The 25,645-nt window shown below is 40.2% G+C and overlaps 1 protein-coding gene across 2 annotated transcripts in view; it reads right to left on the reverse strand.

Annotated features, from left to right (window-relative positions):
* Window positions 1–4,300: 4,300 nt before the first annotated feature.
* The window catches only part of HIVEP2 (HIVEP zinc finger 2), a 76,873-nt gene continuing 55,528 nt past the window's right edge, over window positions 4,301–25,645 (reverse strand). For both annotated transcript variants that reach the window (XM_045544477.1, XM_045544478.1), the window contains 6 exons: window positions 19,608–25,181; window positions 18,472–18,626; window positions 14,920–15,095; window positions 11,638–11,739; window positions 9,965–10,860; window positions 4,301–7,039 (listed from right to left, as the gene is read on the reverse strand). In XM_045544477.1, coding sequence (XP_045400433.1) covers window positions 6,245–7,039; window positions 9,965–10,860; window positions 11,638–11,739; window positions 14,920–15,095; window positions 18,472–18,626; window positions 19,608–24,794 — 7,311 coding nt within the window. In that variant the 5' untranslated portion in view covers window positions 24,795–25,181 and the 3' untranslated portion in view covers window positions 4,301–6,244. The remainder of the gene's footprint in view (window positions 7,040–9,964; window positions 10,861–11,637; window positions 11,740–14,919; window positions 15,096–18,471; window positions 18,627–19,607; window positions 25,182–25,645) is intronic.

A 25,645-nucleotide genomic window follows, 5' to 3' on the forward strand; every position in this document is an offset into this window, starting at 1 on the left:
AAGAGGAACAATCGGTAGGATCGCATCACCAGAATCCTCAACTGGATATTTGGTGGTAAGCACTGAACACAAAGTCTACAGCAGCAGATTTTTTGTTTTTGTTTTGTTTTGTTCTATTGTCATTGTTGTTGTCCATTGGTATACCCCAGCACCAAGAACAGAGCTGGCATGTGATGGGAGCTCACTGCTTGTCAAATGAATAAATACCTGCACAGATACATGGTGAAGCATGTACCAGGAAAGAATGCAGCCTCCAGATGTGGCTGTCCAATTCAGGAGCTACTAGCCACATGTGGCTACTGAAATTTAAATTAAATACAATAACAAGTGTACTTTCTCAGTTGCACTCACTGTATTTCAAGTGCTCAATAGCTGCACGTAGCTAGAGGCTGTTATATTGAAAATTGCATACATAGAACATTTTTATCATTGCAGAAAGCTCTTTTGGACTGTGCTGCTTTAGAGCCTAACTGCCTCTTCTACTGACTAGCTGGGACAACTTAAGCAAATTAGTTCTCTCAGTTTTGTGACTATTAAATGAGTGAATAGTTGAAAGCACTTAAAACAGGGCTAGCACACAGCACTATAATTAGCTAAAAATGATTTTGTGTAGGGATGCTGGCCCCATAAAAGGGGCTGGGTCCCTGGATCCATGTACCATGTGTGTATTTGTAGTTTTTCCTACATGGTACAACAATAAAACACTGACTCAAGGACAGCAATTTTGAGTCTGCAAAGTCTAATGCTATTGCCTACCCTCAAGTCATGACAAAGAATATTCCTAGAATTGTGCACTGGTGTCTTATAATTGTACATGGAACTCAAGACAGATTCTCCCTAAGAGAGGTGCTCAAGACAATGATTCCCATGGCCCTTGCCCTTCGCAGAGCTGGGAACTTTGTTGTAAATGGGCAATAACTATGAGGATACAGATTCCCATCAGCTTTTATTGGAAGATCAAGTGCTCAGAGTAGAGCCTTAGCCCCCACTGCCATGCTGTTGATAAACACAAATAGGCAACACACTTATTTATCCCAAACTTTGTTCCCATTGACGAAGTCCCACTGGACCTTTTAAAATTTTTCTCTCTTAATTATTTACAAAACTGCTTGACCTTTTCATTTTGCCTTGGGAGGTATGACGTCATCACTGATACCATTTTATGATAGAAAAGTTTCATTTTAGAATATTTCATTTATGAACATAATTGTTTAATGAATTAATAAAATGTATCATCCTTAATCACTCTATTCTCATTTTGCTTAAATGAAATTTTATTGACATCAAACCATATTTATTAAACTTGTATTTCAACAAGATAACAAAGCTTGGAACCTACTTGAAGTATCAAACATTGCCAAATCTGAAATATAATTTAGATACTCAGTGAACAGAGAGGAAATCTGTTGCTTTGATTCATTTTGATTACCAACATGTATTTCTGGAGGTGACCCTACTTGTTGCTAAGCAATGGGTATGTAAACATAAAATGATCCATAGAGTTTTCTAGAAAAGCAAGGGTTGGCACCTTTTCCTTGTTAATCTTTAGGCACTTTTTAATGCCAAATAGAAAAATTTCTGCCATTTTTTTCCTACTCTTCAGTACTACTGCATGGCCAAGCCTGGTTTATTACTGTATATAGAGTCTGGGTAGGTATATGTTTCTCTATGTTTGGAAATTAATGGGAACTTATTGTGCTCTATATGATGCCAAACAGCTCCTGGGAAAACAGCCATATTTAGTAACATATTCTTTTTTTTTTTTTTTTTTTTTTTTTTTTTTGAGACAGAGTCTCACTTTGTTACCCGGGCTAGAGTGAGTGCCGTGGCATCAGCCTAGCTCACAGCAACCTCAAACTCCTGGGCTTAAGCGATCCTACTGCCTCAGCCTCCCGAGTAGCTGGGACTACAGGCATGAGCCACCATGCCCGGCTAATTTTTTTGTATATATATTTTTAGTTGGCCAGATAATTTCTTTCTATTTTTAGTAGAGACGGGGTCTCACTCTTGCTCAGGCTGGTCTCGAACTCCTGACCTCGAGCGATCCACCCGCCTCGGCCTCCCAGAGCTAGGATTACAGGCGTGAGCCACCGCGCCCGGCCTAGTAACATATTCTAAACTAATAATAACCTTAATTATCCAGAGTAGAAATGGGATTTTTGTTAATTGTATTATTCTGAGCTCATGCAATTCTAGCAACTTCCACTGTAAATTGTTGTGATTGTGCTTCTGATCTCAATGAGAGGAGCATAAATAATCAGAAACTGTTCTTTAAGTTAAACCTGGATGGAAGTAGGAGATCTCAGTTTTAGCCTCGGTTCCACAGTGAACCACCTATTTCTCCTTGAAAACTTCACCTAACTTCTCTTGACCATAGGCTTTGGAAAAGACATTTGTACATGACAGATTCATTGAATAATTTCTAATTCATTATTTAATAATAAAGATGCCATTACACTACTGAGGAAATACCACAGATAATTCCACAAGTAGTGCTGGTTTTTTTTTTTCCTCAAAAAATGATGTTCTTAAGGTTTTGCTTTCTAGAAATTATCTCAGAGAACTTAAGAAAATCCAGTTTTCAAAAATATCCCCAAATTATGTATCATTAGGGCTCAGCATACGGGATGTGTTGTCATCTGGAGTACATCTCTGCTGGCTCCCACGTTCCTTGTCCATCATTGGAAATTCTCAAACTTCCTGCCTACCCCTTCATACACCCTGAGGGAGTTCATCCAATTTAGTACTCTCAGCTCTGACTAAGTGACAAGGACTGATAAACCAATCTCCAGTTCAGCCCGTTCTTGTTTGAGCTTGAACTCATTCTGTATTGCTAAGGGGAGCTCATTTCTTTACCTGAATCTTGTACAAATCCAGTCTCTTTTGTTGGCTAATGGCATTACCATCGTCGTTCCATTGCCCAGGTTAAAACCTCATCATCTTTCACTCCCCCGTGTTCTTCATCTCCAATACCAAATCCCTCTAACTATTATCAATTCCTCTTCATTAAACAAAACTGTCCCTTATTTCTTCAGGTCCCCAATGTCTATTTGGATTGTTGTTGCTTTTATTTCCATGGACTGACATCACTTCATAATTCTCCTAACTGGTCTCTCTGCCTCCATTCTCTCTCCCTCAAATCTTTCCCCTGCTGCCACATTGGATTTTCCCCGAAGTATAATAATTAGAATAACAGCAACAACAATGGCAAGGCCACTTTCTTGCTTCAGTTCTTCCCTGGCTCTCCACTGCTTAAAGCCAGATCTGTAGACTGGATTAGGAAATCAAACTTTAATATGCTTTTCTAGCTTAGCCATGCACCACCCTGCCATATACCCAAGGGAGCCCGTACATCTTGCTTTTTACACATTGACTGCTTTACGCATCCCTGATCAGCTAACATGCACTTTCCCACTTCCTTTTTATAAGCTTTCTCCACCAGAATATAAACACTGTGAAGGCAAGGACTTTATGTAGTTTTTTTTTCGTACTGTACACCTAGCACACAGAAGAGTGCCCCAATGTAGTTGATGAATAATTATGTTGAATGAATTAGTCAATATATTGTTTCAAGGATCAGTTCCAAGGCTACTTTGGTGATGAAGCTTCTTTCTCCCCATTCTCAGCAGGAACACTGATCTCTCCTTTGGGATCACAGATCACACCAAATATACCATTATTCTAGCTCTAACATCAGCTTATACACAGTTACTCACATATATATCTATTTATTTGAGTTCCTTGATGGCAAGAATATTCTCTTCTTCATTCTAAATGCCCGTTATACTCGGTTCATAGCTAGACTCAAAACCTGTTTTATGAATGAATGAGTGAATACACAAGTGATGAATTAGAAGAGAAAACAGAGTGATTTGATTTGGCTTGGAAACACACACACACACACACACACAACGAGAAATAAGACCCACAAATCACCCTACATAATCCAAATGTTTCAAAGATTCTTCTTGGTAAGAGACAGATACTAGGCTGTCTGTGTTGACCTTTAATTCACCTGTGTAAAACATCCTTTAAAAAAGGCAGTCTGGCTTATAAAATAAGATAAATTGTAAATCCACCAATTTGAGATTTTTATAGTGGGAATACCGATCGATTTTGACATTTAATGAACTTCTGCTTGTATTATTAAAAGGGTTCTACTCTTTATAATAAAAAAGTGTGATTTGTGGATGTCTCATGGTATTTCAGTTGGTTTTCAACTTTGGTCATCTCCGCAAAAATAAAGAGGTTTCCCAAGTGGAATATCAGAACGTATGCACACTGAGAGAGAGGCAGAAAGGAAAATAACAATTTGCTTTATTTGTGACTCTGTTCAGACACAGTGGATGCTGCCCAGGACCATGCTCAGGTTTGGATGAGTCCGTATCTAAGGTCCACACCTTGGTGACCACTTTCTGTTCTAGTCAGATGTCCTATAGAAGCAACGACTGTCTTTTTACTTGTCCAAAGCATTCATACCCCCGGCATACCTCAGGACAGGCAGAAACTAGCAATTAAAAGTACAAATGGTATGTCAGTAGCACCACAGTTTCTTTAAAAACAAAGCTGGGAAATTAAAATGTAAAACAACACATAAGAACTAGACACCTCAAGCACGTAATTGTATATTTATTTCTCTTTTTAAAGAACACTCCTTAATGTAATTCAGTATACAAACTTGGTTTCACAGAATTATAATCCACTATATAGCACAAAGAGAACCCAGATTGTGTGTGTGCGCACACACACACGTACGTGCATGTGCACATGTTGTACTCCCTCTCTTCTGGACCTACAAAGGCTTTCCACCTTCAACACTAACCAAAAGCCATTCTGAATGTTATATACAACAGACATCATCCTGCCACGAGTTCTTTGCCCTTGAAAGATTCTTTTCCCCATTCCCCCTGAGATAGCCAGGAGTGTGACACTCTTCCCCTATTCGAAAGGGTAAGGTGACTTCCCCTAATGCTGATGTTAACCCTGTTACCACGTGGATTGGCTGACAGGAAGAGCTGGGGAGCAGGTCTCCGTCCCCCTTCCCCGCTTCCACACCCAACCTTCAGAGTCCAAGTGCGACCCCTCTGTGTAGCCTTAGTTCCAGTCACCATCCTGTGCAGCAAGAACCAAGGAGACTTATAAGCCCAGCTCTTCTCCATGGCAGCGCACAGCACTGCCTGCCAAGCCACCGGGCCAGCCGATAACCAAGCTCTACACAGTCCCATGTGCTTTGTCACTTTAATTTTTAAAGACACCCTAGCATAGGTCTGTGGCAACCTAGTGTCCAACTGAGTTACATAAAATTGTACCAGTGATGCACTTGTACATATTTACATGGGGCGGAATGTTTTCCCATATTTTTAGATGCGTATATAGATCAACATGTTCACATAAGACCAAATACTTTTAATATTATTTATAACTGATTTATAAAGCTTTGAAAAAACTCACAATAGCACATTGTTTACTTTAATGCTTTACGGTACTATCAGTTTAAAATCACAATCAGCACTTAAGTTATAGTCAATCCAGCAAACAAGAGACAAAAAAATATACAAGAGTTAAGAACTGACTGATACATCCTTTATCTTTTTTTTTCTTAACTAATGCATAAGTGCAGAATAAGATACTCTAGTTTAAATATCTTGTTTACAACGTACATTTTTGTTCTAGGTACGCAACAGTAAATTCCATGCTTCACATAGAAAAGCAATCCACAACATTAAGAAAAAATGTACAATTTATGAAACAAAGTAAATAAATATTAGTATTACAGAATCAGAGCTGTACATAAAAGCTGTTCAGTTTTAATCATATAAAAATATGTTTTAGTGCAACCTCACATATATATTGATGCTGTTTTGCTTTACATCATTTAGATCCAAGTGTCCAAAAAAGGAAAGAAATTACATTTATTACAAAGCAGATACACAAATTCTAAAATATGTACAAATTACTGCTAAAAAATGCTTATAAGAATATAAGCAAAGTAAAGAAAAGGCACAAACATCTGTACAATTTTAAAAGTACCAGACCCAATAGGTTAATTTCAAATTTTGTTTTGGTCAGGCTCATGATGACTTGTTAATTTACCTAATTCTTTTGATATAACAAAAGTATATATAATAGCAACTACTATAACTTAGGACAGGCATGCTATAAACTTGATTACCTCTATTTCTAGAAAAACAGAAACAAAAAAAAAAGGGAAAATGTGGAAATGAAAGTCTCCATGCATCTTAGATCAATGTAGTTGACTCTTTTCTGATGAAGGTTCATTGCCTTCCTCTGTGCTTGACGCTAATTCCTTGCTGCTGTGAAAGTCTGCCTGCTTGTCATCCACACAACTCTTGCTGTAAAACGTGGAGTGAGCTAATGGAGTCTGTGATGTACCAAAATTGTCCTTTTCGCCATCATGCAAGTCAGGGTGGGTGGCTGAGGGACAGGGCTGCCCTGGCTCAGGCCCACTAAAGTGTCTCATGCTAACACGTGCGCTTCCCGAGGGTTTCTGGTCCGCCCCGAGCAGGGCTGCCTCTTCGGTGGCGATCCGCAGAGAGGCGATGGCTTTTGTACAGGTCTGTATGTTTTCCTCCTGCTCCCGCTCTGTCGCATTGAGGCTGTCCTCGGAAGTGCTCTGCTTCATCAGGAGCCGAGGGGAGGAGGGGGCGCTGGGTGGACCGGACTGCAACGTGTGAGGAGCTCGCTTCTCATGCTGCTTGGAAAGCGCGTGGGGGTCCTTGGGGAAGGACCTCCCCGGAGCGCCCATCTTCTCCTCGGAGCCCTCCATGGGCAGAGGCAATGAGGGTGGAGGGTGTAAACCAGAAAGGGCTGGCGGCATGGAGTGGACCATCTGGATCCCACCAACCGGCACCATGGGGATGGGAGCTCGCACTTGCTGCTGGGAGTGGAGTGGAAGATGACTGAAGACATAGTCATTAGGACCCTCAGGGAAAAGGCTGGAGCCTTGATGTTCATAAGCACCTTCTTGGTCTCCATAGAGACTGAAGTAAGGAACCTGAGGTAATCCTCTTCTTAAATTCTGCACGGGGAAACAGAGAGAGCACAGAATTCAGATCCTGCCACTCCTCGTCCTTAGCTCAAGCCATCTCATTCATTCATTCACTCACGCACAACTTCACTACTTAGGTAGGATTCAGTGCCTAATCCTCTTATCAATTTTTCATTTTTCCAATGTTGTCTTTTATAATCCCTGAAGGAAGGTGTCAGCCTGTGAAAAGTTACTTTTGTTGTTTAAACAGCAAGGTGATAAAGCATTAGGTGTGTTTTCTGCTAGGTACAGAGACACATTGTAGCTCTTTTTTTTTTTTCATAAGAGAGAATGAAAAGAAAATAATGAATAATTATCAGCAAAAGTTTATCAAGCAAAAAAAAAACCCCACTAATAAGCACTAATAATACATATTTTAATTCAAAAGGAAATCAAAAGATTACCATCTGTTTATATGCTGGACAGATTTTTAATATTTTTCTTAAGTGTTGATGAGTATAATTGGAGTGACAAGCCTGGAAATTGGCTTTTTAAAAAAGTTTTCCACAGAACAGATGACAATGTGGTGAGGACCCACAAACTGGTTCCTCTAATGTGAAAGATGTTAGTCTAAGGGAATAAATTCCCACTCAAATGATGTTCAATGCAGAAGACCAGCTTCTTCATCAAATCACAAATCAAAGCCACTTAAATCTTTCATCAGTGCAGTTTATGTAAGGAAACTATCCTCAACAGAAGTACTTAACGTTAAATATTTCAGAAAGTTAACTTATATTCAACTACATAGTTGGGAACCAAAGATGACTCTGTCTATTCTTCTGTTTATATTATTATTTCTACTTAAGTATCTCCTTGGCAATTAATGAATTAAGGATACTTAAGATTTGGGGCCAGAATTCCATATTTTGTGGTCCCTGTCCTGAAAATGGAGAATTTATTTTTTGTACTGTTCCTACAGTGACTCAGATTGTCAGATTATCAGGTTTGAATGAGATTATCAGATTTTAATTACTGTGATTCATTCTTTTAAATGGACTGTTATTTAAAAGGAACTCTGTTTATTTTTTTATTTTTTGAGAATTTAAGATAGATATAAAACCTGGCCAGTATGGTAGTAGTCCAGGAGAGACAAAAAAAAAAAAAAAAAGTTCAAATTCATTTCAAGGGCATTTCAGTTCTACAACTCAAGGTACGCTCTACACCATTAAGGATTCATCCAGTTCTATTTAGATTGTGAGACTGGCTCAGGAACTATAAATTATGCATTAATTTCTGCTACTCTCTGCCATGCTTTGCCCTGCTCTGGGCTACAATTTATTCAAGCTGGAAACATGACTTATCCTGAAAGTGTGGGTGAAATGGTGTAATCATTAACCCTATAATCACCCAGGAACTCATAAGCTACAAAAGGCTGACACAGGGAGTGATCAATTGTCCTCTAAAACTACAATGCACTCAACATTTTCTAAACCCAATAAAATCTTACTTGTGTTACTAATAAAAGTTCCAAATTCAGACCTTCACTGATCAGAAATGAAATGATTTTAACCCACAAAAGTAAGTGTTCATGCAGAATTTCTACCACATAGCCACTTCCACTACTCCAAACCCCGCCAGGCATTTCCACATGTCCTCTCTCCTCCCACTCACCTCTTCTTTACCCTCCAAGGAAATTCCCAATAAGTTTTCTCTACTTTGGTTTTTACTCCATTTGCAATCCTATGGTTTTGTATAATAATTTGGGCCTTATGGTAATGTGGTGGACAAACCCTCATCCTACTTAAATCTCAGTAAGAACAATCTTGTTATGTCAAAATGAATAATGACTTCAAGCATGGATTACGTTAAGTGTATGTGCATATATATACACATCCATAGACAAGTCTACATCCCATGCACCAGATCTGTTGCCCAACTCGTCTTTTCGCATCTGATAAGACAGAGCTGGGAGTCTGCAGTGCTTCCTTTGGCTGGGAGGGATAGTGCCATTACACATGACAACAGATTCAGAGCAAACAGAGTATGACAAAGAGTGGAGACCAGGAAATCAAAACACATTTAAAGAAACAAACTCCAAAGGTGTCATTCCTCTGTCTATGCTAAGTGCCTGCTTTATTTATTTTTTAAAATCCTACACAAACTGAAAGAGACATGAGGGTACACTGTGCCATGGAATGAGGCAGGACAGGTGCTTTTCTATGGATTTGCATTAAACCTGCTGCTTAAACGTAACCCAGGATTGCTACTGCTGTTATCTTAATTTACAGTGAAGGTTGTCATAGAAGTCTCCTCTGTACATTCTCCCTTAGATCTCCTGACTTCCTGTTTTCCTTGGGCCCAGGCTTTCACTCAGCAAGTACACCTGGTGATGGTCATGCACCTGGTCGTGGTCATGGCAAGAAAAACAGATATGTTCATGCCTGTGAATTATAAACGTCAAAGTGTGTGTCATTCTCTCATCTCCCCATCCCCTCACAGTTTCACATGTTCACTCATGGTGGGCAAGGTAATGAGTGTATTAAAAATTAAAAGGTTTTGAAAGTCAAGGCTTACAGCTGAAGCAGAATCCTTACCTGGTAAAGAGTTATATAACTGACACCTAAGGGTCCCTGTGAGTGTCTGTCTATGCAGTCATGCCATTCCAAAGGCTTCAGCTTTTATACTCACATAAAGGTTTCAGCTCATGTCTATAATTAATTAAGCTTAGAAAACTTTCAGAAAGGCCTCACCTGTTCCCAGCTGTAAATGCAGTACTGCTCTGACGCAATACTATGCTTGGGGTAATGCCACAGCCATGTTACTGACAATAGCATGTGATAAAAATGGCCTCCTGCTATTGTCAATAACCAAATTCACCCCTGCCAGTGTTATAATAAATTCCACACTAGTGTGTTATCAAGAGGCTCCAATGTGCTTCAACTTATATATTAGAAAAAGAAAGCAAATAATACTTACAGGAGGCCCCAATACAATTGGCTCTGTTTGCAAATACTGCCCCATGGACAATGGTGGGTTATGGTATAAAGCCCTTCTGGGAGATGGTGCTCTTATGGTGGTCATGTATCTCCTCTCTCTTCGGGGAGAGAGGTCTCTTCTTGCCGTGATGTCTTTCCCTGGAGACACTGGCCTCCTTGGGGACAGATGCCTTCTTGGTGAAACATCTCTTTGGGACATCTCTCTTCTCAATGCAGCTTCCTTTCTCGGTGAAAGATGTCTCATGGGTGACAGATCTCTCCTAGGTGATAAATGTCTTCTGGGAGATAAATCTCCTTTGGGTATCAGATACCTCTTTGGCGAATTATCTCGACAGGGTGAAGAATCGTATCCCGGGGAGGAGTGGCGGCTGGAGGGTGAGAAGTCCCTCGGCGAGGAGCTGGGCTCTGAAGGCAGCATGCACTCCTCATCCATACAACTAGGTATGTCCAACCTGTCTTTGTCTGGTTCTGAGTCTGTACTTTTGCTCTGGAATAGCCTCTGGTATTCTGTCATCTGGGTATCTTCACATGAGTCACTGGGTGTCATAAGCTGAGTCACCTGAATACTTGGTAATGTAACCAAATAGCTGATCAACGAAGAATGTCCCAGGGAACTATCTGAAGGAACCCCATGGGGTACGGCACCAACATTGACAGGCAAGGAGGAGAATCTAGGAGGCTGAGGACTCGTGCTTCTTGATCTTGTTTTTGGTGTTAGATCTCCCTGGTCATCAAAGTCATCATCATCTTCATCATCATCATCATTGTCATCCCCATCCTCACCATCCGATTCCTCCGCATCTGAGAACTGGTGATCAGTTGAAATGCTGGACATGCTATGCTTCTCAGCCGCTTTGTGCAAATCTTCCATATTTTCTGAAACAATTGAATGAAGTTAATGGAGATCAAGATCCAAATGTCAAGGTTAGGAGCTTATTTAGGCCTCGTCTCTTTCTAAAAGCTTCCCCCTATTTTCCAGGCCCCAGAGGCAGGTATGCCTCTGAACTTCTATAGCTGTCACAAGGCACTTACCTGTGTGACCCTGCACTGGTTCCAATCTTTTTATGTATCTATTTGGTTTCATCCCTAACTTACGATAAGGATGCCAGAGTAGGACCTTGTATCTCAGACATCACCTGCTCATATGGATAATGATAATGGTAATACTAGAGGAAAAAGAAAAGCAACCACCTGTATCTACAGGTTTAGGTATAAACTTATGTAAGTGGTATATCTCAGGAGGTTTGGCCAACCCCCGGGTTCTCTACTGAGGCTAACGATGAATTTTGTTCTACTAGGTTTACTATTAATAGGAATAATAAAGCATTCAAATGCTTTTCAGATTTTCCCAAAAGCTTCATAAAATTTAAATCACTATCACAAAGCAAGTACAATTATATTCCCTTCCTGGCTCTATACAGAAATATTTTCATAGTAAGGCCTTTTATTCCCCAGAGTCAGAAGTGAAATGCATTTATTTCTTCTCAGCAGGTTTCAAGCAATCCAATGTATCAGATTTATTTTCTATATTTAGTATTTAATAAAATGAAATGTGATCAGTTTTTAAAAATATCTAAACTTATTTTACCACCTCGGCCACACAAAGCTCCAGCATGCATAGTGAAAAGGTCAGTCAACTAGATTGTGAGATACCTGCTTCTTCAGTTTCTGTGTCATCAACTGATGTCATTGAGACTCCCAATTCCAGGCATTTTTTCATGTGTGCTTTAGATTTCATATGCTTCGTTAGATTTCCTAGAAAATAAAGCCAAAGAAAAAAAGAGAGAGAGAGAGTGAGAGAAATTAATTGGTTACCAAAATGTGATGATTGCTCTAAAATTCAATGTGAAATGAACTAATTTCATTACATTCATGGCATAACATAGATTTGTTTATACCCACTATCCCTTGCTTCACCCTTAAGAAGAACAATTTGGTTTCTGAAGATATTAATCCCTGAGAGCTTTGGCCCAATCTCAGGTTTTCTTTACTGTAGAAGACCTGTGGAAGTCCAGGGTTACATCTTTCCATGAGTAGGTTCCAAGCAAGACAGGGGACCCCAGGTTTTCCTGCCTGAGACGGAATCTCATATCTATCCAAATGGACCAGCCTCCTAGGACTCAACGTACACAGGGCAACACAAGCTGATCTGAAACAACGGTTCTCAACACAACCACTGGACCCCAGGCCTTCTGGCATTGATCAGATATATTAATAGATTAACCTCCAAGGACCTCACTGGTCAGAAGAAAAAATATACAAATGTAGTGTGAGGACCAACCTTGTCAGGGCATTCAAAGATCCATGCAAATACTTAGCTAACTACCTATAGGGAGCATAATCCCAGTATTTAGCATCTGTCTGACATATGTTAGCAAACTTTATGATGGCAGTTTCTAAAATTCTGGAGCAGCAATATTCCCTTTTTATTTATCTTGAGACTCCTATTATTCTAAGAAAAAAGAAAGGTTTCATGTCAAAGGTTATGATGATGATGATATATATATAATTATATGTACACATACATATATGTAGATTTATATAATTGCTGTATGGAATGTGAGAAATTTTTTGAAAACATTGATCCAATCACCCTTGACTCAAGATCTATAGAAGAAAAAAAATGCATACATATACAAAATTGTATGCCATATAAGTTATCAAAAGAGATTCAGAAACTAACTCAGTTGTAAGGAGCCTTTACATCCACTTCAATGAAAATAGTCATAATATTATCCATGCCCTTTGATAATGCTTTAGCAATGTACCAACAAATGCTTTAAGAAAAGACTCCCTGAAATCTTGGTGGAAACTCAGCCTTTCTGAAACAGTTTGCTCCTCTTGTAGAAGAGTTTAGCTTACTATTAATGTAATAGATGGACCACAATTCTAAATTGGGACACTGCTGTTTATTATTTTACTTACATTGCTTTATTATTTTCTTACTGCTTACATACATGTGAATTTTACATACTATTTTGATAATTCCAAGCAAAAATATTTCCAAGCCACCATTACTCTTATTTATCAAAAAATTATTTCTATAGTTTTTTAAAGAGCTCAAAATTTTATAGACTTATCAAGAATTCTTAAATCTGTAAATTAATTACATTTATTCATAAATTAATGGAAATCATTTGCTTCTGCCAGGGTACAAATACACTGTATATGTGTATAGTTGTGGATGCTAAGTGTGTCAAGATAATTTATTCAGGTTTTAAAATGTGCTTCTTCTCCTATATTTTTCCCTCCACCCATCCCAAGGATAGTCAGGCTTTGGGGTCCTATCTTCAGAATAGGTTTGTAGGTAGAAACAGGGATCTGAAATAATTCCACCCTAGCTTTGGGTGGTTGAAGGTATGAGCTTCTAAAGTAATGTATTAGGGCAGAAGAGATTGGTCCTTCAAGGATGCTAGATTTGTGTTCAGACGATGACGTGAGTTTGGACAACAGGCATTTCAGCCAGAGGTGAAAACTGGCAGGGTTTCCCAGGATGTTTTGTTCATTTTAAGATTCTGAGACATTTGCACATTCCCAAAGGGTGACAAGAAAACTCTAGTAATGACCAAAAATAAATTATGTCCTGCTAAAATTCCAGGATGATGGTTCAGAGCCTGACTTAATTTGATCTTTTAAAATATCTAGAAATGTGTCATTTCTTCAATTTTACACATAACTATACCAGCAGCAAACTCATATGCCAAGTGAAGATATGTATCATTTGTAATGGCTAGTGAATTTCCAGTATGTCCTCAAATCAAAGTTTTTATTTTCTCATCTCCTAGGGAATCTCTCAGTAAAGTTCTATATAAAAGGCTTAATTGTGCTAAGAGGGCTGGCATTTAAAGGACCTTATGTTTATTTCTTTTGAAATGCAAATTAACACACTTGCTTTCTTTTTTAACTTCAAATGAGGCATACTTGTACTACAGATAGCTTTTTAATGAAGAAGAAACACATATGTTGAGAGGCTACACATTTTTGCTTTTGGAACCAATATAACAATTTAGGATTTAGGGCTATAAAAGAAAACAGGTATACATTTCTCTACCAAAGATTATTTCATTTGGTATTTATTTTTCTTGATGGGATTAGAGCAGATTAATTAGCATGCAAATTTAAACTTAAAACATTGGAAATGATGTGAAGTTGGCGAGGAAGTGCCTGTAGTATCCGTTAGATCTAATGTAAAACACATTTCTACAAAAGTCAACCTCTAATTCACAATCATTTGTATTCTGAGAACACCAGACTTATGAACATTTTCATGATTTTATAAAAAGATAGAAATATAAGTAAAGCAACTTTCTAGAATAAAATATTTTTATATAAATCTACCTGTTAAAAACAGATTTTTTTTTTCCATTTCAAAGCAAGTCCTAGTTTTATGAGATTAACAGTTGTGACCTGAGAGTAAGAAATTGTCTCTGTGCTGATAAATACACGGATCATAAGCTATCAGATTTCTGTGCATAATTAATGCGACTGTGGATGGAGGGGCCCACCTGGGAATCTGTGGATCTCTACATTATTTATGATCTTGAAACTGACCATGGCACATGTTTTCTTCCCAGCCTCTGTCTTGCTTTTCTAATACGACTGTATGTGCAGTATTTCAACTCTGGTGCAAAAGCTATTTAGACCACATAACATTTCCAACATGAAGTAATAGCTATCCAGGCAATTCTTAGCCACTTCCTTTGGAGACAACTGGCCCGACCCTAAGTCTCTGGCTCTTAATTAAGTCATAAGAGGAGTGTCACCATCTCACTTACCTTTGATCACTTACATTAGGGAGAAAATACATTTCATGGAGCCATATTTTCACAAACAAACCCATCTTATTGTTGACAAAGGTTAATTATAAAACAGCATTCAGAATCCTAAGTAGCCATAAGAAAAGTATTTTTCCCTCCCCCAAAATCAGGCTTGTACCTTTCGTTTTGAAGGCGAAGTTACACAACTTGCATACATAAGGCCGAACATCAGTATGGGTGCGAATGTGTTTCTTGAGCATGCTTGGCTTCTTACAGCGAATCCCACATTCTTCACAAATGTACTTGCCACGTCCCCGTCCTCTGACATATACATAATCTTCATTTGATTTATAACTGTTTAAAAAGGGGGGACGCCAGTGTGTTTTCAGATATTCTTATAGCATGTTATATATCAAACCAAAAGCTAATTATTTGCATGGCAAATTTTTATGAGGGTCTTTTACAAACAATTATTCAACTTCTCTGAAAACTGTGAAATTTATGCAGTAAATGGCTGAAAGAACTAGATAATAGACTTAGCACTGTAAACAAAGTATAATTCTACACAGAATTCAAAATGGAATTGGCTCTACTATTAAGTGTAAATTTACAGACTTAGGGAGTAGATGTTCAAATGGGCTTCAAATGAGTTGTAGACCTTTGGATTGGAGTCTAGTATAGCCTCCAGTCAAGGGACATCCTAAAAGCATACCAACATATTCATCATGTCTCATCTAAGATGTGCATTACATCATCCAAGATGTGCATGTACAACTCTCTAAAAGAAGTGTAACTGATAATAGAATTCTTCATTGCAAGTTTCTGGTCTATTTTTACAATCCTGGCATGAGAGTGCCTCAGAAATTTCGAGTTTACACAGGCTGAGCTCAGCTCACCAACTGTTATCTACAGATTTGATCTGTTCTTTCCAAAGACCATGAATCTGTACACTAATGTGGAGTCTAAATTTCAACTGGCTTCTTGAAGGTACTGTTATATAATGGAAACTAGAGATTCTATTTTTAATCAAATTTGCATTTGTTTCCAGAAGGATTTCATAGAGATGTTTGAAAGGATATCTGAGGTCATCTAGTTTAATCAAATCAAATTAGATGAACAAAGTCTTGGGTATTTCCTTTGATAATCAAGGAAAGAAACCGCCCAGTACTCAACCATTCCATTTTGTTTAGAATGCAATAAAATATGATCTATCATAGAGTACAGTAGCATTCTACTGAATAATTCAATGAACATCATTATCTTTTAAATTGCGGGTAAGCTAGAATTATGGGTCTAATGTCATTCTTGGAAAGATATTTCTTTTAGGCAGTTATTTTTATAACTTCCAAAGGTAAACTGACATGCAAAATGGCCTAATTCACTGTGGATTTACTTAAAGGTGCTAGATTCACAGTTTTTTTTAATATTATAAGAGCACTGCAAACCTCCCTATTTTGTTCTAGCTAATCAACGAACCAACAAGAGTAAAACCAAATTTAACTTTAATCGTCCATCCACTGAAGGAGTTTTTGAAGAGAAAATCCATCCACATATTTACATACCAAATCTGCTATGGATTTAATTTAATCTTAACAATATCTACCTTTTTGGTCAGTACCAATCCAGGTAGAGTTCAGTAGAGTCAAAATTGAATAATTAATTTTGCATGGCTTTGGCTTCTTTAAATTTTTCCTCTTTTACAAGGAATTTCACCTTCAACTTGTTCTTCATAATTATTTTGAACTTTATCTTTTATTTCATTGTCTTTTGCAATAAAGTAGAAGAGAACTTAAACATGCAAACATGAAACTTAAACATTTCAATTTTACTATTCTCTGACCCTAACTATATAAAATTGCTAAAAGGATATAGAATAAAACTAATAATTTTATAGAAAGCTAATTTTCTTCAGGGAAAGATACTTTAAGCTTACTATAGTCCATCATCATAGTGATAGGAAATGCATTTTCTCATCAAATAATATAATTTTATTTTCAACATCATAGCTGATTAACTTGCTTCTAGAATGAAAATACAGTAAAATTCTGTATAAACTATAACTATATATTAGAAAAATCTGTATAAATAAGATATTTACCATACAACAGTTCTGCAGAGCCATGAATCTACCTGATAGGAGAATTAATAGATTTTGAAAAAAATAATTTGAAGATATGTCAAAATTATTAAACCAATCAATCAGATAATATAAGGAACACATACACTTAAAAAATTGGTCAGTTTTTTAAGTTATCACTTTGCAATTGCCAAAATAAGAGGTGGTAACATATTGTTTAGAAAGAATACCTGGTCACCACCAGGCAGAAACTGGGCCATAGATTAAGAAAGGACTGTGACCTAGCCCACAACATGGGGCAATGAAAGGAGGAAGAAACGAAGTATGTGCACAGTCCTTTTAGATCATCAAAACACAGCAATAAAATGTTCACATATGCTCTTTCACTTGTGTCCTCCTTTAGTGGAGAGGGCTCCCCAAAGCATTCAGTAACTGTGAAAGTCTCGCTGATCTATTGGTGCTAGCACACGGCTGGGAAGAAAACTGCTGAGTGTGCGGTCACATGGACCTCTCTGTCTCTCAGGAATGAGAAAAATTTATATTTCTCTCATTTGTGTTAAAAGGTGGGGGATGTAAAAAAGCTTCAAAACTATATACAACTGCAGTTTTAGTAATAAAAATACTAGCCATCTGAAGGTGTCAAAACCTAAGGGAGAACCAACTAGAATAATCTCTCTCCAAACTGGTAACACTAGGTGAGAAACTGATATTTCATCTCACTAATATTCAACATTTGATAGGCAAACAAATAACATTTTTGTGTCCTCCAAATGTAATTGAAATAAATTCATGCTCACGAAAATATGGAAATTACAGATCTGCTGTAGAGAGAAGGCTAATTACATCATAATCCCCAAAATGTGGTTAGTGTACTTTAAAATTTTTAAATTTTAAAAATATTAACTCTGGGCTTTTTTTCCATGTGACTGGATTGAAGATACATTTCTATCAAAATCTAAAACTAGACATTACACATATGTGTAATTTTTCTTAACCATACAGATAACAAAGTCATTGAACCTTATTACTTGAATTTCTATACTAGGAACTTAACATTTAAAAAGAAATTCCTAAATACAGAGAAACTATCATAGACCACAGGAGACTGGACAACATGACAGTTAAATGCAATGTGGTACCTGACATGGATCTTGGAATAGAAAAAGGATGTTGACGGAACTGATGAAATCTCATTAAAGTCTACAGTTTGGATAATAATAAAAGCAAACAAACAAATTAACTCGTTCCTAGAATTATATGCAAGCATGCATGATTTCATCTATATAATCATAGGCTAAATATATGTCCATTAATAACACAAATGCCCATAAAAATATCAAAGAATGAATGAACGTAGATGACATCAAGAGTCTAACAATTTAGTAGATTTTGTAATAAATTAGAAGTGTGAAAATGTAAGGCAGAGGCTTGAACCATACATATCAGGGACATTTTCATTAAAAGCAAGCCCCCTAAACAAGGGCATGAACACATCATTGTCTATTACCTGCCAGACTTCAGAAATGTGAATAGAAAAAGAATTCACTTTAAGCTCCCAACCAGAGTAGACAGTGTGTTTTCCATGGAGACATTCTAGACAATTTACTCTGACCTATAACCGAACATTTTACATTTGCACTTATGTTTCCTTACCCTCCTTCAAAGATTTTAATTCGGATTGGCTCAGTTTGTTTGGATCCAATATCTTTATCTCCATGAATATCTCCTTTCCCTCTTTCCTTTAAGATATTTCCCACCAGTTTCCTTTCTAGCTTGCTGCCAAATAAAAAGGATGCATCAGGTTTCATCTGTAGGACAATAAGAGAGAATCATTTTGCATGCTTTCTCTAAGACACAGTAGCTCCTACATTCCCCTTTTCCAAAATCTCTGAAAATGAGCCTAAATTCCATCCTAACAGGCCAGAGGCTGGTTACATAAAATAAAGAACACTAGAGATAGACTCAGAGAATGACAGTATCCACTGAATAAATTCAATATTTTGTTTAAAAATATATCTGCATACACATACTTAGCACTTACTCTGCACAATACTAATAAGGACTTTAAAAACATGTTCTATGTTTTGAAGTAGCAATGAAAACAATCTATATTAATTAAGGAAGTAGTCTCAAAAATTATTGAAGAAAAAATGGTAACTAACATAAGTGAAAAAATATTTTTAAATCCTCCATTTGCTTCATTGTTAATTTGGCAAAATTCCAAAGTGCCCCTTACTAATATTTTTAATAATTTTACATGTAAGGCATTGATTATTCATGTAGGAACAATAACTTGGAAAAATAAGCTTTAAAAGAGATATATAATAAGTTTTGGTAAAAAGTGTTTGCTAAGTTCAGTTCTGACACCCTTCAGGCCTCCCTCCTGATCTTCCCTTTCAGCATCTACTCCCTGTTCTATGGTCCCATTTCACAATTCCCTGAATTCCTCACATTCAAAGACAAGTAGATCGGCTAGGCCACTCACACAGGTCAGAACGGAGAAGAACCCATAGGGATCAGTCAGAGTGGCAGCATTTCATGGCACCTGGGTGAAGGAGATACTTCCAGTCCTTGAGACCTTCCCTGAGACCCTCACAACTAAGTGCAGTGAGTGGCTTCTCTCATCCCACTCTTCTCCTCCCCGGTGTAAGGCCAGTGTTGCCAAGGACTGCCCCAATTCTGACCTTAATCTTTTCCTTGCATTTTTTGGCCCTTATATCCTTCACTATGTAGTCTGCTCAGCAATCAAATCCACACTACAGAGTGCTTTCTAAAACAAGAGTTGTTACCTGAGCGAACTGTTTCCACGCACTTGACGACGTAAGCTTGCCGGTTCCAGGCCTGTGCATAGCAGCCAGGGTATAAATTTCTGCCGTGATTTTTTGCTTGGACCTCAGAAGAGCCAGAGTGGTCTTGGTGTTCAGTCCGGATGGGTTGGGGTTACAGGAACTAATGCACCATGAAGCATAAACCGAGGATTTGAAGGTGGCCTGTTGCACATAATTGGGTTTTGTATAATTCAAGAAGCACCAACTCACAGTAGTTGTTGTCCGCAGACTGGGGAACTGAAGAATCTGCTGGAAATCTGCCATGTCCGTGAAAAGAAGAGTTGAGTTTGCCACGTTCCCACTCGGGCTCGAGGCCACGTGCACCAGCATGCCGACAGGCAGCTTCCGGCTCTTCCCTTCCTCTTCCGGCTGACTGTCTCCTGTTGGCAACGACGAACTCTGTGGGCTCAAGCTCATGTCTGATGCTGTCTCATCGATATCCAATTCATCTGAGGACTCTCTGCTTTCAGAAAGCCCACTGGACGTCTGCCCCGGACGGGGTGCCCTGGAACTGGAAAGCATCTCTCTGCTGGGCGGGAAGGGCTCCCTTGAGGGCGCACTGGCAGAAGGATGGTCTTGAGATGAGGAGGGCGACAGAGAGGAGAAGGAAGATGACCCTGACTGCAAGCCATCCTTTGGCTCAGAAGCACAGCCTTGTCGAACCAACTGGGGTTTCGGAGGGCGGGAGAGATCCTTTTTGATGTCTGAATTTGTCAGTTCCACAGCACTAAGCTCCTCCACAATTTGCCCATACATCTTTTCTTCTTTGACCCTTTTCTGCTGCTTGGTTTCCATGAAGAGTTCCAGGCTGCTGGCTGGGGAAAGCATCCGCTTGCTACCTCCAAGGGTGGCAGCGCTGTCGGAGGTGGAAGGTAAACACAAGGGGATGGAAGATTCTAAACCAAGGGGCAAGGTCTGAGGTACTTTCCAAATGGGGTATTTTTCCAAGCCTGCATGCTGCCCCAGCACCTGGGCAATGTTAAATCCTATGCCCTGCATGGCTGCGTTGGTTACCAGAGTCCTTTGGGTCATATTCTCGTCGACCTTGCATATGACAATTGCAGGGCTGTTCTGCCCAAGTATCTGAGAAATGCTTGTGTACATGACACTTCCATAGGACGGTACGTGAGTCTGGATCCGAACAGGAACCACTGTTCCCGGTAAGGACTGTAAGGGCCCAGCGTTTGCTGAGCCAAAATCTTCTTGAAGAACCTGCGCGGCGGGAGTTTCAGCTGACTTACTACTCTGGTCTGATGGAAACTTTGGAAGAAGGTTCTTTGAGTGTAGCCCTGACGTTCCTGAATAAGACGGGTAAGTCTGCTCTTTTGTGTGTGCGTAGTCAGCAGATTTCTTTGCAGTGTGCTCTGCCACGTGCTCTAAGGGATAGCTAGAATGAATTTCTGCCGGAAAAGAAGGCTTGCCATAGCTCTTCTGAGGGTGTTGGGCAAAGGGATGTGGGAAATGGGCCTGCCACCAGGGAGGCTGCTGAGCTGGTAAATGAACCATACAGACTGTAGGATACTGAAACTGAAACAAGGCATTCTGGATCGGAGAAAATGGAATAGTCTCTTGATGTGGAAATAAATGTGGCTGTTCAGATAAGTGTTTGCCTGTCATATAGGATGTTGGTTGCATCAAGGGATTTCTCAAAGATTCCTGACTGTCCATGTGCATGATCTGTTGCTGGGCCAGGTGGAGTGGCCCTGAGCCCAGAGGGGCACAAGGCCCCATCACTTGCTTCCCTGGGTCCTCGGCCTGAAGAGCAGGCAGCACAGTGGACGGGCCATGGTGCCACCCGGACCTGAGGCCAGCATGCAGGTGCTCCAGCTGCTCTTGCTTGACACTCTGATCCACGCCGGCCTCACCCTGGGCAATTTCTGGGGAGCCACTGAAGGAAGCCTGCCGTACCAGGAAGCATTTCTTCCTCTCCCGGGACGGTGACAATGTTGAGGCCACCGCTCCCGCCACGGGAGCATGGGATAGATTCCCATAATCAAATGATTTGCTCCGAATTTCTGGGACTTCCGTGGGGTGAGGGCAAGGCATCTGCTCTGACGAGCAGCGCCGCATCTCTTTTTGGTGGTGATGGCCCGGGACAGACAATGAGTATGAACCAGCAGGGACAGTCAAAAACTCCGAATGCTTCCCAAACTCATCCGGCTTAGGAGGTGCGGTAAGCTTACTGGTTTCTTCTCTTTCAAAAGACATTGAGAAACTGGAGCTGTGGGACAAGTTGCTTTCTTGGCTGGGGCTGCGAGAGAGGCCCGTGCCTGTGGATTCAAAGCTGGACTCCCCTGAGGAGTGCTCCATATCTGCAAGTCGCAGACGCTTCTTTTTGGGCGGCAACTTCTCAGCGGGGAGCTGGGAAAGGGTCTCGCTTCTCTGGGGCCACTGAAATTCCTCCACAGGCTTCTCTGGCTCTTTAGTCTGGGCTTCCTTCTCCTTCTCGGGTTTATCAGGCTCCTCGGTCACTCGAATCTCAGGAACCTGAATGTTGTGCTGGCGAACCAACCTGGGCTGTGCGTGGCAGGACTGCTGCTGCACCTGCTGAGCTGGGGATGGTTTGCCCCCACTTTCTCCACCATCCCCGGGTGGAGCCCACTCCGGACTCACTGGGGCTTCTGAAATCTCACTGTCACAGGTCTCTGAAGGGGAAGGGGCTTTTTCCTGTGTGCAAGCCACGAGCTCGGCTGACTCAGACCTTTCAAATGAATTGGGTCGGCTCAGCGAGTTTGTGTGCTGAATCACAGAAATCACATTTCCAGGAGGTTTCCTGCCCGCTAGGTCTGACATCTTGTCTGAATCAGTGGCCGAAGGGGACTCCTCTGACCCAAGAGATGGACTTCCAGACTGCAGCTGGGGTCGACACGGGTCGAAGCGTTCAGAGTGACTATGGGGAGGGTTCTCGTGTCCAGCCATGACAAATCCACTCCTTACTCCTTCCTGCATCTGCAATTTGGGGTCATAGTCTGAAGTCATCATGCCCATGGGAGTGCTTACAATGCTGCTGCAAATCATGGGTGTGTCCTCTTCATCTCCTACACTCTTCTCTTTCCGGCGTTTTCTGTTCTCGCATGTAGTTCCAAACATGCTTGGCACTCCCTGCAATGGCACCACGGGATCCATAAAATATTCTCCACCGTGTTTTAAAGAACTTAAGCTGGAAATGTCCCTGTAGCTTTGCTTTGGCATTTCAGAGTCTTCCCACTTCTTATAGGGTTTCCGACAGACATCGTAGTCGTACCCAACCCTATCCCCAGGAGCCAGTTTCTTTTCCTTCAAGGAAGAACTGCTGATACCTTTGGACATCCTGCCATGGTGCTCGACCTCCATGTGCCCCTCCTGTACCGAAGGCAGCTCGAAAGCCGCTTGTCTTCTCAACATGCGCTGAGGGGGTATACCCACCGTCCCTGGGTAGAACACATCATCAGAACCTGTCATCCTTTCATCAAATGAGTGACTTCCTCTCAGAGAAGGAGGAAGACTTAAATTAGTTGCTGAAGAAGTTGGCATGGAGTTGCTTCTAATAAGGGGTGAAGAGTCTACAGGAGCTTCTAAGAGGATGGGGCTGCTGCCTTGGAAATTTGCTGGATAAAGTTTTCCTTCATTCCTGATAGAGGATGGAATAATCTGGGGTTGTCTGGACTCACTGTTGAATTTCGTGGACTTCAGCATGTTTGTCTGACTGAGGTCCACCTCTCCTTTGCTTGGGATCAGCTGGGAAACGGGATCTTCAAACATCTTGACATCTAACCTGGTGTTTACATGAGGTAACGATTCCACTATGCCCTTCCTGCCCATGGCGGCACGCTCCTGGCTCGTGGTTGTAACACTGAGTGCATTTCTCGGACTAAGCCGACAGTATTTTCCAAAGATGATTTCTTCATAAGACTTTGCGTTTGTGTTGGGAGGGCTTATTTGCTGCTCTGCACTTTCTGAGCGAGAAAAGTAACCAGAATCAGTGCTTCCTTTACTGTGCGGGCTCAGAAGGTTGAGAGATGGCTCAGAATCTTGTCCCTTTTTCTCTGACAGTCTTAGTGCAAGTTTCTGTTTGACTGTGTGAGAGTCATCAGCCTTAGTATTTAGAGACGGATTTGGTAGCATATCAGAGCCGATATACTGAGAGCTTTCGTTGGGCAGAGGAATTCCACTTTTGGGGATAATCAAAATGGGCACCTTCATTGGACCTCCCAGAGATTCTTCCAACGACCCATGATAGCCACCTCGGCTGGCAATATCCAACGGGATGGGTGGGCCAGGACTCATTTTGTCAGAAGCCTCAGCAAATAAAGAACTCTCCTCATCTGTGTCTGTACTCTGTTCACCATCTGAATGTATTTCTGCTTCTACATCAATAAAACCAGCCTCCAGGTCCAATTTAGATACAGCTGACTCTGTGAAAGGTACTAATCCTGCCTTAATTGCATGGGCATGTGACTTCCTGTGCTTGTACAAATTGCTCTTTGTCTTGAAAGAGAAACCACAAGGTATACATGGATATGGCCGCTCCCCGGTATGGGACCTGATGTGTTTTTTCAGTACGCTGGGTTTGGCACACGCCCTGCTGCAGTAAGGACAAATGTACTTGCCGGGCTTTTTGGGTTTGTGCTCTTTCTTGTGAGCATCTTCTGCCTGCTCGATACTTTTCTGGGAGTATTGGCTATAAGCAGGGTTCAGACTTGAAATTTTTTTTCTAGGATAACCACCACCGTGGCCATGAATAGGAAAAGGAAATAAGTCCTCAGAGGCAACAGATGGCAAAGGGCCAGGGAAAAGCCACGGAGGGCCTTCGAGGCTCTGATGTGGCTTGTTGCTGTGCAGGACCCCCTGTGGCAATGAGTGCTGCGGGAAAGAGAGTGAGTGTTGGCATGAATAAGGACTCGGACGGTGCGGTGGATATTGCTTCTCGGTGACTTGCTGCACCACTTCGCCAGGGGAGGCCAGTTTCCCAGAACCGAACAGTTGTGCTGACGCTGGGTTTCCCAGTTGCTCAGGATCTAGTTGTGGTTGCCGCTGTCCTTCTTGACTGCCAAAAGTGCTCATCTTAATAATAGCCGATTGCTCCTGTCTCCATCTACCTGATGCTTTATCAGTTTCTCCAGACCTTGAGGTAGCTTTTTGTCCTAGAGCTGTGTCCCCAGTGTCCATTTTGTTACACAAGGTCTTAAGTGCTAGTTCACGTGAAAGCCGTGCAGACTCATGGAGTGTCTCCAAAGCTGTGCTTTTTAAAGCTTGCCTGATTCCATGCTCCAGGGGGCCTGCACACTTGCTGACAGCTCCTTCTCTTTGGAACCTTCCACACCCACACGGTAGTCAATGGGCATTAGATGGTGATGTCCTTGGACCAGGGCTATAACACAGTTCTCTCCATTGTAGAAATGTCCGTCCAAAAGCTAAGTGCAAATCTATAAAGATTTCTTATGGCATTTGAAAATTTTCAACTAGGATGAAATTGGGATGATGGATAGTCTAGAAGAAATTTTGCCCATCAACTAGAGCAAAGTTCAATTGCCAGTTTCACTAAGATAAAACGACCTGAAAGAAAAGAAAAATACAAAGAGATTGTCACAACAGCTATCAAATGAAAAATCAAAAATAATCCTAAATAACCAGCATGAAATTAGATAAACTGAAAATGTTTTTTACTCTAAGGAATTATTTTTATGGCAGTTAGGTTAATTCCATGAAGATATTAATTTCAAGCTTAGCACTAAGTTATAAATGTAAATCTCTCCTATGTTTGCATTTTGGTTACTCTTTTAAATATTCATTAATTCTAGTTAGAAAAGTATTTGAAGGAAAACCCTTGATAGATATTACTTATAAAATCGTAAGATTTTTAAAAGCTTTCATTGAAAAAATTTAGAGCTATTATAACTAAGTTTATGACTGACATGCTGAAGTATGTTACATATCTCCACATGGAGATATATTTTATGGTTTAATATAAAATATATATTTATATGGTAAATATGATATATGTTTAAATAAGTTATAAA

The sequence above is a fragment of the Lemur catta genome, chromosome 2 (genome assembly GCF_020740605.2).
Source record: "Lemur catta isolate mLemCat1 chromosome 2, mLemCat1.pri, whole genome shotgun sequence".
In the NCBI taxonomy this organism is placed as follows: Eukaryota; Metazoa; Chordata; class Mammalia; order Primates; family Lemuridae; genus Lemur; species Lemur catta.